Genomic DNA, 13,971 nt, shown 5'->3' with positions numbered 1-13,971 from the left:
AGATCAAGGAGCTAAAAAAACCCAATTATTGTCCAATTTGAAGGTTTTTATCCCCTCTGTTAAGATTCAAGGTCATTGCACAATTCTGTGATTTGATAAAATTGTGAAACACGGAGGAAAAATCTGGAATAAGTGAGTTTAAAAAAATAAAGCGAAAAATTTAAACATCTGTTCAAAAAAAAGGAAAGCTGTGAAGGATGAGTGAGAAGACTCATACTAGCTTTAGAGCTAAAAAGGTTTGTTACTGTGAAAGTATAGACGCTGAATCCACTTTGGATTAGCACYAGCTTTAGTCAGATATTGGCATTTTATTGGATTGCCTACAATTTCTGGAAAAAATAAAAAATTAAAATCCCTTCTGGTTTGGACGATGTGCTACTTACATTATTCCTGCTGGCACATTAACATCTGTTATGATGCACAACCATGCTAATGAGTTRTTTACATGCAGCAGACTGAGCTGTGGAAAGTTCAACCACACCTAGAATAACCCAAACTTTAAGAAGAGGCGGAACCATAAATGTCGAGCAGGAGCAAATCTGACAGCAGGAAGAGGGAGGCTTAAGACATTTCTACCTCAGCTGTCACATTAATACAAGGTTTGATGCAGCAGCTWTAAAATCCTGGCAGTAAGAGACTCCAAACTTCAACACATCTCTACTTGATTTTCAGGGTACACGAGCAGACTGCAGGGAAGAAAAAGATTATAGCGCTTGCTCGTTAACAAATCCAGGAGGGGTTTTAAGATTTTTGAAGTGAACACAGCTAAAATTGATTTTGAATATAGAAGTTTCTTGTGCAAAACATTGTGTGATTTCTGTAAAAGAGATTGCAGAGCAATAACTTGGTTAAACTAACTTCTTTTCTGTTGGATTTTATTTGCACAAATACTTGGAATTGGCCATAATCAGAAAGCAGGTCAAAGCTACAATACAATCTGGAATCAACCCAACAAACTAAGATTAAAGCATTATTCATTACTGTATATTTGGCAAATCTGTTGATTCTGACAAAAATTTAAGATTACCTGAGAAGCAGTGCAGATAAACAATTCTGTATATGTCAAATTATTTTAAAATGTTAATATTCTACATCCAATAAAMCAAACTCATGTTTGCAACTAAGATGAAGTCTTTAATGGGAAGGACGGTAGTCACATGCACAAATGGACCACTGGTTCTGGAAAAACCTGTTGGGTTAGTTTGGGTTCAGACTTCAGACACACACACACCTGCAACATTTCAGGGGCTGCCAGTGGAGCACCTTATGCCAAGGGGCTTTGCAATGCGATGACTCCTATCTGAGCAACTACAAGAATCATGTCCGACTAGTGACCCTACTACAGATCATTAACCCCGCCAGAGCAGGGACACACACGTAATGTTTAACCAAATTACCGACTGCCCAGCACGGCATCTTATTGTTGACAAAACTTCAAATATAACAAAACAGAAGAGGCTATTCCCCTWTAGTTTTAGTACTGCTTTCCAGCTGATAAAATAGATGCACCATCCTCTGTGGAGCAATATGTTTGGTTTGTGTTCAGAGCACCTTGCAAAAAAGGATTTCTCAAATCTGTCTAGCCAGAGCTATGGCTTTAGCGGCACCAAATTCTGCTGATGTCTTCAGGCAGTTTAGCTGCTGGTCTTTCCTCTAAACGTTGCCGGTCTTTCCTCTAAACGTTGAGGTATTGGAAATGCCGTCTGACAAAATGGGTCACATCTAATACTTTGTTTAATAAACAGAGGGATTTAGCAGCACGGCAGGGGTTTGGAATGCATTGTGCAGACATCTGGAGGAGGGGTTGGTTGATACAGACGCTGACGCTTAAATGCACTCTTTTTGATTGCATTGGAGTGGGGGGGGGGGGGCAACTTTTTTCCATCTGCCAAGTTGTGAAAATTTGCCAAAATGTTAAAAAAAAAAAAAAAAACAGCTCAAACAGTGGATTATTTATGACCAGTAAGCATCCATCCAGCATATCCAGGCTCCAATGACTGCTGGAGTTTAGTTTGAACAACAAACTATAAACTTAAAAAAAATTAAATTTTTCGATTAAACATGTCGATGCCAGATTTAGGAGAAGGGGTCACAATGTTGTGGTTAACAAGCCGGGTTTGTCATGTACTGGATAAAATATGACCATACCATAAACTTTAAGAAATTCCCTTTTGCCTACTTTACACAACTGAATGACAGCTTGGAGCAACAGATCCTGTAACAGAGGAGAAAAAAAAAATTAAGAAGAAGCCCCGTCTTTATTGTTTTGTACTGAAGTATTTAAACTGAAGAAATGGCATAATTGAAAACTGCAGTCGTTTTAACACTGATGTTTTAAAACTGTAATTTACCATGAAATAGATATGTGCCCCCTTTCAACACGCAGACAGGTGCTGCTGCCAAATCTTTAAGAATCAGAAMTAACATCTGACCTGCCCACATTCCAACTCTGTCAACTGTTTAAGATATCTCGGTGATAAACGGCGACATCTGGGTCCTGCATTTGTCTTGGAAAGAACAGTGCAAAGATGTAAATACATAGGAGAAATTCCAGTCAGAAAATATAAACAGATCAAAGTCTGCATGCAGGAAACAGTTATTCAAACCTAAATCTGAAACACTAAAATTTATTGACCCACTGCACTTCCTGCATCMTTTCATTCCACAGACACCTTTGATACTCTTACCAGAACCACACCTTTASACACGAAAACAAACCAGTGTCGGGCTGATTAAGGTGACTGGACTCTCAGGCAATACGAAGGATCAAACATGTCGATAAAGTGAAGCATAAGGAMGTTTACAAATAACTTTCAGATATTTGTCTGCTGGGGAGTTCAGTCTGACAGGAATCCAAGTTAATCCATGTGCAAACAAGTTCACATTAAAAAAAGAGTTGACAGGAAGAGGACGGTCAATTTATGCTGGAACAAAAGACCAAAACAAAAACCTCTCAGATCCACAGGACACATAAAATACTCGCTCTTACTTCATTTTATGGTCTCAGAGCCAAATTCACATTGGACCGAGTTGCTTCAACAACAGACTCCAAGAAATGAGAAGCTGTGTGTACATTTCTGCTGCTCGGTGTGACCATACAAGGCAATGGTGCAGTTTCTGTTGCATCGCAGAGCGAGTGCTTCACGCACACACACCACAACTGATGAATGATGGAGGAGAGGAAACTTAGACTGCCACTGGAAAGACCAATCAGACACATACACAGACACCTCTACAGCAGGCTGACAGAAGAGGCAGAGCACATCAGAGCTTTGTGAACATGCAGCTAAACATTCCTACAACTTAGTTTTGGGGACATTTCTTAACAAAACCAAGAGAAGTGAAACCAAGAACCAATGACACTTTGTCTTCCATTATAAGCTAACCAACATGTGGCTTTCCTCATTATAAGTCTGGCTCACAAACTTCGAGATATCTGATTATTCAAATATGCTGAAGCTGTGGAGATCACCTGATAAAGGCCAATCATAAATGGGTTGATAAGACATGCTAGTTTTGCTATGACATTGAGAACGTTGGTTTAAAATGCATTTAGTAATCTGAAAGCAAACAACATTTTCAAAAACAATTTCTAATTTCCTCCCATGTCCTAGAATAAAATTTTAGCCTTAATTTTAGGCCATAGTAAGCATTTTGACCAACATTACTCCTGTTCTGTTGCAGATTAGAAATTTCAAAGAGACACCTGCAGAGATAACTTTACAGTAACAGATTTCTGGATCAGTAATGCACATTACATGTCAAATAAACTCAATATAGAAATAAACCACAACAACCATCTGCATGCCAATAAATTCAATTGGCAAATAGGTATCAATTTAAATAATTGGCAATGAGAAGCAGGTGTTGAGTGACAATGATTAAAAGCCACAKCTTGAAAGGCAAGACTGTCATAACTGCATAAACCCCAGGCTAATCACAGCACAGTGGTCTCAAAAAGGCTGCAGAGAAATGGGTTACAAGCTGTTCTAAACCCAGCAGCATTTACAAGCAACACCACATGCTGGTGAGCTCACAAGCCAACAGTAGTGAATACAACCAATTGCACACTTTTGAGTTAGAACTGAATAATCAATCATCAACCAAAGTACTTTTGGGTTTGCATGAACAAATATGTGTCTAGTATAATAAAAGGAGACAGGCAAACCAATTATCCACACTTTGAACCATGCATCAGCCCTCAGGCATGCTACTGAGAGGGGTTGGTGGCCTGGTACAAATGGAATATAGCAAAAGTAACTTCATTAACCTAGACTACAGGATACCAAATACACTGAGCAGAGAAATGACAAATTATAAAACAAAATTTTATAGTGCAGCAACATTTATTGGCTTTCCCCCTCCTATGAAAAAGAGCCAGAGTCCACTCATGAAAAAAAACAAAAAACAAAACAACACTCTAAACAAGTCGATAGAGAGTCGATATAATCCTGGATAGCCTCTGGGTCAGATCAGTTACTATCTCTGTGACTGTGCAGGATGAGCGGAGGCCAGATGGGCTCCGATGCTACACCTCGCTGACAGCCACACCTCTAAACAGAGCTTTACAAACAAACAACACCACGGACTCCTACATACATCACAAACTGCACACTTTGATCCTCCTCTTATTATGATGAAATGATTAAATCCTGCAGTGACTCAGGTGGTCAAACATTGTCATAAAAAGACACTGGGCCATATGCCTCATATGGACAGTTTAATGGCCTGTTAAACACTGCCCCATGCACCAGTCTGAGTACAAAAGATTTTACCTTAGGTCTGTTGACTTGGAAATGTATAAAAAGATTTTGATTTTTTGCTGGTTTAAGCTAGGACAAAAGTAGATTAAAGTCATGTTAAAGCGACTCATTTAAATATTTGCAGATGCAAACACCACAGTTGTTCAAACACAAATATGCCCAGAAATGCTAATGCTAGCTGCTGCTTGTACTAGCAAAAAAACATAAATCCCTATACAAGTAACAGTGTGTAGGAAACAGATTTAAAAGATATAAATGTACACTGAAATCACTATTATATTGTTGAGACTGGACTTGTTTAAACTCTGATCACATCGTCAAGCCATCTACAACCGTATGGCTGCACGATATATCGGAGCATCATCATCGCCGTGTATGTGTGCGCAATGGTCACATCACAGGTCCTGCGTTGTAGGAGGAAAACTAAAATCAACGTGTAAATCATAACTTACTAAATGGCTTTTATTTTTATGTTTGATGGCAGAAGCAGCTATATGGGCTTCATGTATTAAAAAAAAACTTTATCGCAAAACTTCTGGGACATAATGGCAGCGCTTTTCAGAGAAAAGTTGCCAGTGTGTTCTTGAGCTGTGGAGGTAGATGAACGAGGGTTTTCATGAAGACAAGATGGAAAAGAGGAGATACGGTTTAGCACGAATGCTAATATTAGCATTCATGCTAATATTGCCTCTGTGTCTAACTTGTAGCCCTATAAGTTGTGTTTTCCCAATAAACAAATATCATTTGGGCACGATAGAAGGAAACATGTCCTCAGGTCAGAGCATAATAAAAGATAACTCAAATACAGACAAAAACATACTTATAGGCATAAAAGAGAGAGATAACACTGGTGCAGGTTCATCTTCAAAAGGATGACAACACAACTTAAAGTGTTTAAATAAAAATTTCCTGTATTTTTACATTTTGCAATGTAAATTGCCAGGTTAGAATAAAAATAAATTTAAATCGCAATGACAGCCCCATCAATATTGTGCAGCCCTACACGACAGGTCAGATTTTAGTTAGCCATTTTCCACAGAACCAAACTACTGCTTTAAACACACTTAAAAATGACAGCAGAATTACACTTCAGGGAACTAAAGTCAACAAAATGTTTTTAAATAATGTTTTTAACGGCTGACTTAGTCTTTCAATAATTGCAGTGCACCGAGCCCAGCCTCTGTCTCAAACTGAACCAGTGCCTGAAAATGCAGAGCCAGCACGCACCACTTTATCCTAATGGCCAGGAGAGTGCCAGCCTCCAAACCACAGTGACGACAGTTGCAGCGCTGCTCCGTCCCTCAACCCCACAGCTTAAAAACCAAACACTGAACTAACTTTGAAAGTGAGCGATGAAACATAGATTAACCCTGTGTGTGTTGCTAAAACAGATCCTGACAGACAGGATAGTTTGTTTTCTATTTCCACAGGCGTGGGTCTGAAACTGACACTTCCTGAAGGGCGTAGCCACAAATCATCTTCTTATGCAAATGTATTGAGATGTGCAGCGGACTCTCAGACATGTCGGAAGTCCTTTAGCTTCTTTTAAGAGTCTAAACTAAATACAAAAAGCAACAATCACTGCTTAGCACATGCCAACAACAACCAGGTTTAAGCTCTATTTATTTACTTTGAAAGACTCTCATAGGAGCAGTTGTGTGATGAAAATGGTCTTTTATCTCGCAAGCAAAGCTTTGACTGCTACMAACATTTATAGAGCCATGCCAGACTTTAAAATGTCTAAAAAGGAAATAGAAGTTATGCTACACAAGGTAGGTATGAATTTGCTTTCACTGTCCGACTGTGAAAGTGTTTCAGTAGAAGACTGGCATTTATTAAAAACAAGGACGGTTTTGCTCCATCAGAAAACRGAGAGCACTGGTGTACATCATCACCTCGCTTGGTTCTTTGTGTTTTTGCAGTCATGCAAAGTGTCACATCAGTATGTTTACTTCACATTTCACCCAGTCCAAATGAAGAAAATTCAGTTTCCTTCAAGAAAAGTCATCCCTAAAGAATCAMTGCAGACTCATGGACGTCAGAGGAAGCACGGAGATGACAGACCTATTTATTTTGAACTCCTATGCATTGTCAGGATGAGGAAAGGGAAACAAAAAAAAAAAGGTGTGGAGAGGGAAAGTGGCTGTGCAGCACTAAAAACACAGCTGTATTCGACACAAACCCTAACGATAAACCGAAAACCTGCTTAGAATAAAAACTACAATCCTCGATGCTCGGAGGTTTCTCCAACATATTAAAAAAGGCACTACTGGACAATGTGTCACATGTGTCGTTTGTGTGTTTCATGTCTTACAGGCTTTAAAAGAAACCAGTTAACTACTTACATYACAGATTTTTAAATGGGTTCAATTCAGCTGTTGTGGCATTCTGGATAAATGTTATGAAACAAGACCCAGTGAACCTGGAGTTCATCCAGAAGCAGCATTATGAGGCTGTAATTCACACCCTGGTTGGTGTGTGAAGTGTTTTTTATGTAAAAAGCCCCATATATACACACACACATACATACATACCCCACTGAAGGGTCTCTGAAGCCAGGGAGAGTCTCTACTTCTAAATCCAAACCGGGCCAACCACACCCAGTCAAGCCCAACGCACAGGGGAAGGGATTATGTAATGAAAACTCTGAGCCAAAACCAGGAGGATAAGCAGCATCTCTCCATCACTCAGATTTGCATTTTGATAGGCTGCTTTCTTTATCCTGCCGGGTCAACAATGAGATTACTTCATGTGCAGGGCTGGAAATATGAAAACAAGATCATAATCTTTGTGAGAAACTTAAAAAAATCAATGTGCACTACTTTAGAAAGGTTTTTCAYACCACAGTCTGGGATTCAACATATAAAATAAACATTTAAGAGCGTTTTAGGRTCTTTGGGAACAAGCAAGCCAAGCTGCACCCTCAGGTTCAGCTAAAAGGCCCGGTTCAGCCTCTCAGAACAATAGCTATAAACGTCCGGAGGGGGGTGGCTGGTTGGGTGAAACACATGAAATTAATCAATAATAAATTAAACCCTGAAACAACGTCGACAGACTGAAATGAGAGGGAGTGAAAGAGACTGAAACCACCGCCCCAGCTGTCTGAACCGACCTGCTACCAGCTACACACCGGTCACTCGACACCACAAAGGCTGTCTGGGTTTAAAACAAACGTCATTTAAAGATTAGACCCAAAACATGGTCATGATTTTTTTTTAAATAAGTCAAAAAATGGCCAGCAGGCAGAGACTGGACGCTGCACGCGCTACAAACATAAAGTGTCCATTACCTTATTTCTCTTTCTTTCTCTGACCGTGGTCTCCGCTCCTCCAAAAACAGTCTCCCGAAGATACAAGCAGCTCCTCCCGTCCGGACTATCTAACGTGAGCAGAATACCAGAACCAGAACCAGCCGTAAATCTGAGTAAAACAATGGAGCCGCGCGCTCAGTTACGAGCGTCCCTCCGCGTGTCCTTCCCTCCACGTTTGAACCACGACAGGCGGCTTGGGCAGCTTCTTAAAGGATGGACCCGGTGCAGGAGGGAGGAGGAGGGGGGAGTGACGAGGCAGCAAAAAAAATAAAAAATAAAAAAACGAAGAAGAAAAGATGCAGACAAATCCCGCGAGCCGTCCAATCACAGCCACGAGACTGGTGGCTATGCTAAACAGGAGTGACACTGAACTCTGCACATTATGAGGCATTTTACGTGSTTCTCCGTAAATATTATGAATGATTATTCAATTATCTGTTGTAGATAGCTCTTTGAGTAACCTCACTTTGGAGAAATAGAGTCGCCACTGGGATCACTTATCTCCAATCAACTGGGAATTCGTCTTGCTAGCTTTACTAACAAGATGACAATTTGTGCCGCCATCTTGGTAGGTGCTATGTTTCACCCCTACCCCCATGGCTGCAGACTATGACTATAATTAATTTAAATACTAGATGCAGCATAAAACAGCCAAAGTTTAGCTTCTTAGATTGCAGCAGTTTTCACAGTGTAAATGTAYAAAATAATTWWAAAAAATCTCAGTTTCCAGGACATTTATGTCTATAAAAATAGCAGACTCTTAACTAGCACTCTCTGTTCTGATTTCTTTCATCACAAAGTTTATTTTCCCTGCTTTTAACAAAACCTTAGACACTAAATTGCAGAAGCTCCATGAACAGAGGAGTTTCTGTTCTCTTTAAGTAGCTGAAAGCTGATATCCTGAGAAGGCTTCTGTGAGGTTTACAGAGCTAATTTCCCGTAGCCACAGTTTGACTTTCTCCTCTATGAGCTCACAGTGGATGTAGATGAATGCTTTTTGTTTGATTATTGTTTCTTTTCCATGCAGCTGGGGGATTCAGTGCAGTAAACAAAGAAAAGAAACACAAAGAGGACTGAGTCTGYGTAAAAAAGGGTTCAGACATCTGGCATCGGCTGCTGTTTTCTCCATTAAAACCTGAMGACAAGAGGAAAGAAAGGAGGCGTTTAACACAAAAATGCAACTGGGGGGAAAAAATAAAGAAAGCTGAGTGAAGGCTTACAAGACATGATCTGCCACATTGGTGCATGCACATGTCGGGGACTTGTTCTGCTGCCTTTACAKGGTTCTGACAGCTGTTTCATCAGCAGCCTGTCAGAGTTTTTAGTCCACGAGGAGCTCCGAGCCAAACAAGAGSTGGAGAATCTGAAATTCTCCCTGAAGTTTCATCTTTTCTCTGCTCCTATAGGACACAGTTTCAGCTGAGAGCTAGAAACTGCAGCGACAATGCTGAGTGACTCTGCTGAAAGGAGTTTAAAAAACTGAAATTGAGTCATTAAAGCTAAAAGAAGCAGAACACYAGCTAAAARCTGAATATTAAAAGCACCCRAAAGCTGCAAAARGTTAGGTAAAAGGCTCAAAAGGTTAGCTAGGAGCTAAAAGTGGCAACAAGCTGGTTAAATTCTAAAAGATAGAAGCTGAATGTATGAAGTCCTCTGATCCTGAAGAGCAATATAACATCTAAACACATTTTCAACTCTTTTATTTCTAAACCAGACACTAATGGCATCCATCTATCTCAGCCAGCACTGAAAAGGGTTATAAATCCCCACACTTCCTGCCGTCCATCACAGATTGCTCCATAATGTTGTTAGAGAAGGGTGTGGCTCAGCTCTGGGCTCTAACAGAATTAACAAGGACTGAAAATCCAAACAGCCTTTAGCCACACAGACTTGTTTCTTTGTGGTTGTTTCGTGTGTGTTTTTTATTTTATTTCATGTGGTCTGCGGATGAATAATCTGCCTAAACAAGCCACGGCGAGAACAGCTGCACACACACAGCCAAGTCCCTGCTGATCCATTGTCTCAGTGGAAATAAGGAAAAAGAAAGGTTCTGATCCGAGCTGCTTTGTTGATATAAAAAGTTCAAACAGTGAAGCACAATCAAGGTAATGAGATCAAACTGGTGTCAAACAAAAGGTCCAATGATAGCACACTGACACACCAATACAGACCTCGGATATGAGCTTTTGTAGGTGTGTGTGTCTTTTAGCAATATTTGTATGAACAGGATATACTCCATTCCTGTTCTGCTTGGGCCTGAACCCTGTCAGCATTATGATATGACCTCAGCTAAGCTGAGAAGCCAGGAAATGACATCATCATATCATCTGGACAAAGAATGYGTGGAGTTTTAACTCTACTTCAGCTGCAGCATCTCTGCAGAAACATGCACATAAATGTTTAACCTCGCCTGTTCTCCCTCTCTCGCTCTCCCTCCTCGGTGCAACACTTTCACCTGCAAAGAACAAAAACCTCACTTTAGAGCAAGTTTGTTGAARTCGACGCTCTCGCTCCCTCTGCTGAAAAGTCAGCATAACTGCACAAAAAAAACAGGTTACATTGAAACAAACTCAACCAGAAAACAAAGATGTAATGAGTTTTTTTAAATCAGCTATTAATATTTGTAAATCTAAATGAGTTAAAGAAAGAAAACAAATTGAGAARCAAACTAGGAATGTTTTTTCAATAAGAAATGTCAGTTTACTGTTGAAGACACAAGATGAASTCATATTGTGTACATCTGTCAAGTCCAAGTTCAAAATAATGAAAAACAGACAATCCCCCGACTGAATCAAACATGCATCTTGTTAATACAARACARTAAACATATGATGCAATATTTAACWTCAAAGCCACCAGTCWATTTGACACATTTGTTATTATCGTCCAAAATTTATCAAAATATTTAACTAAAAGACAAAATGAGCTTCAATAGCCCACTTTTGTTCTTAAATTTCTGAAACTATTGTGCGTCTGATGCAATAAAAACAAAACAAATACAAGTTTGTTCCCCAACAAAAAAGGCATTATTTTTTCTGCTGTCAGTAAATCATCTCGTTTTCACTAAGATCCAGCTGTTAACATCAGATCCGATTTGGTAATGATCGTCTGATTTACCTCAGAGAGAGGAAATGGGGGAGATAACGAGAGCTTTTATCATTTTAACTACTACATAATGATGTAKTTTCTTGAGAATAAACATCATTTARCAGATCTYGTTCACAATAACAGCAATAAACTTTACTCAGATCCACGCTGCGGATCGACGTGAYGCTGTGATACGAAGTGAGATTACAGGCTCAGATTACAGGCAACATGAGGCTGAAAGTCAGAGTTTTCTGTTCCATGAAAGAGGATTTCTTTGAGCGCAGATGGATCAGCATGGCAACAGAGGCTGAACAGAGTTTAAAGTTTTTATTTACTGTCAGGAAGAAGCTCAACCTCTTCACTTTTTCTGTTCCTAATGATGTCCCAGACACTTAAGTCTGACTGAAACTACATCTATACGCCATCGCAATTTTACTTTGTGCTGGAACATCTAAAAATAAATATCGGATTATCAAAAAAAATGGTGTTATTTTCTTATGGCGATTATTTACACTGGATGCCCTTCCTGACACACACATGCCTTTTTTCATTTAATCACACAATGTAATCCATACGTAGGCACAACGGTTTAATCTGACTAGAACGTTTTGAAATGATCTCATTAATAAACATGATTTTCAGGACCAAACAGCTGAGGAGTACACCTCGAAACTCGCAGTGAGAAATAATAAAATAAAAAACACAAACATGCAAAGAGCTGTAAACGGTTTTTCACATGGTTTACATTTACTGAGACATCCATTAAACAGTTAATGTTAGACAGAGTTAGTCAATACCTCTGTTTGTCAGAGAATATTTATAAACAGCATTTGATTTGTTCAATGAAATGTTCTTTTTTCTTCTTTGGGATGCTCCCTTTCCCACTCGAATGAGGATTTAGMGAGTGATTTCACTRAATGACCGAGCTACTGAGGTCCACRTGAGYRGAGCTGGAAGCTGCCATYCAGGRCACCCGGGGGAGCAGATGTGGGGGTTGAGGGCCTTGCTAAAGGGCCCAGAGTGGGGAAGATGAGAGTGGAGTCAGGTCCATTTTTCTCACCCACACTGTTGCTGTAACGGTTAGACCAGGGGATGGAGTCAAAGCTAAATAAACCTCTTTGATTGTTGGAGTTAAAAGCTTCACATCTTYCTGTCCCAATTTAAACAGAAGCAAATAGTTTAATTTAAACTAACAGTTTTCTGCAACACCCTCTCTTTTCCTAACTGAAACATTGTTTTCCTTTATATTTACTATATTATCAGGCTACAATATTTCTGAATGAAGGCAAGATTGGCATGTTTTGAGTGAAAAAAGGCATTAAATGATGCGTGGAGCACGTGTTTTCTTGTGAACGTGCACACACGACACATACTAACTGTTAGCTCTTAAAGAGTTTTAGGTTTTGTCAAGCCAGGCTACAGAAAAAWAAATCCCAGCTATGTTAAACTTACGTCAGTACACCACCTTTAACGATGATGAAGATACTACTAAAGATAACACTTCTTGCGTGAAAAACAGATCATATCTGCCTAAACTCCTGTTTTGGGAACAAAAAGTGGAGCCTTTTTCCTTACATTTCTATTGAAATACTCCAGTATGTTTTTTTTTCCTAGTTAAAAAAAATTATAATTAAAATCAGAAATACAAAAATGTTCATTTAAAAGGAGTATAAAATAAAAATAAAATAAAATAAAACAGTCAGGTACGTTTCTCAGTCCACATCGTAGAACCCGTGCCACCTTTTACCAAGAGGTCGTGYTGCTTTTGTTCAGCTCTGTGCACCAATAAAAACAAAGACAACAATACTGCATTTTGTTCTAAACAACAAATAAAAACAGAAATGTTTGTTTAGTAGTCATCAATGATCCTACTCAGTCTTTTTCCTCACAGGTTGAAAGCTTCTGTTTTGTTCAGGAATAACGGAGAGTTCAAAGAGTTCTGTCTGCTGGTCCAGTTTTATGACAACTCCTCCATCTGTGTCGACCTTCGATCCAGATCCAGATCGTGTGGAGTGTGCGTAGCTGTCCAGTAGGTGAGGAAGCAGAGATCCACCTCAGTTCACCAGTAGAACATCTTCATATGTTGTTGTTCTGCAGAAAGTAAAGAAATAACATGATATAAAAGAAAAAGAAAAAGAAAGAAAAAAAGAAAAAGGTGACTATTTTGAAAACACATATCCATCAACATACCTATCTACTTACCTGCTTGCCTACCCATCCGGGGTGTAACAATACATGTAACATCCATTAAATGGTTACAGATTCAATTACAATTCAATTACATCGAGTCAAAATGGGAAAAAAGGCAAAAAAAATTAAAATCGATCGAATATGTCCATCTACAGTAACACAATTATTTATGTTAGATAGGCATATGATACCACATCATTTTGATAGCAGACTTGTGAATTGAATTGAATCGTAATCATATATTAACAGACTTTGGGGATATTAAGAAATATCATATCATCATCCAAACAAATTAATATATTATTTAGGGCTGTGCGGTATACGTGGTAGACGGTAGAAACGGCATGAAGTTGGCCTATGGTTGAAATTTATACTCTGCCGTCCTATCGTCATTACGTCATCACACCTGTGTGAACAGGGCTGCGAGTGCAGAGACAACTGAGCAGGAGTTCAAAATATAATGAAGAAATTCTAGCATTTTAAAACGCGTATAGAGGATAAATCCTCAAAATTTCCTCCCGCTATAGAAAAGTTGTCGTGTCGCGGGATCATTTCCTCTCCTCTCCTCTCCTCTCCTCTCCTCTCCTCTCCTCTCCTCTCCTCTCGCTGCACGTCGCGCAG

At 39.3% G+C, this 13,971-nt stretch overlaps 2 protein-coding genes across 2 annotated transcripts in view; both read right to left on the bottom strand.

The window, feature by feature from the left end:
- Positions 1–8,377, bottom strand: part of prr36a (proline rich 36a) — an 18,833-nt gene extending 10,456 nt beyond the window's left edge. Inside the window, exon 1 of the mRNA XM_014005007.1 lies at positions 8,053–8,377. The gene's annotated coding sequence lies outside the window, so the exon portion shown is untranslated. The remainder of the gene's footprint in view (positions 1–8,052) is intronic.
- Positions 8,378–10,748: 2,371 nt separating this feature from the next.
- Positions 10,749–13,971, bottom strand: part of mcoln1a (mucolipin TRP cation channel 1a) — a 19,008-nt gene continuing 15,785 nt past the window's right edge. The window contains exon 14 of the mRNA XM_014005003.1: positions 10,749–13,251. Coding sequence (XP_013860457.1) covers positions 13,215–13,251 — 37 coding nt within the window. The 3' untranslated portion in view covers positions 10,749–13,214. The remainder of the gene's footprint in view (positions 13,252–13,971) is intronic.

The sequence above is a fragment of the Austrofundulus limnaeus genome, unplaced genomic scaffold, assembly GCF_001266775.1.
Source record: "Austrofundulus limnaeus strain Quisiro unplaced genomic scaffold, Austrofundulus_limnaeus-1.0 Scaffold27, whole genome shotgun sequence".
Classification (NCBI taxonomy): Eukaryota; Metazoa; Chordata; class Actinopteri; order Cyprinodontiformes; family Rivulidae; genus Austrofundulus; species Austrofundulus limnaeus.
Note: the sequence above shows the minus strand (reverse complement) of the source record. Positions and strands in the feature narration are given on the sequence as shown.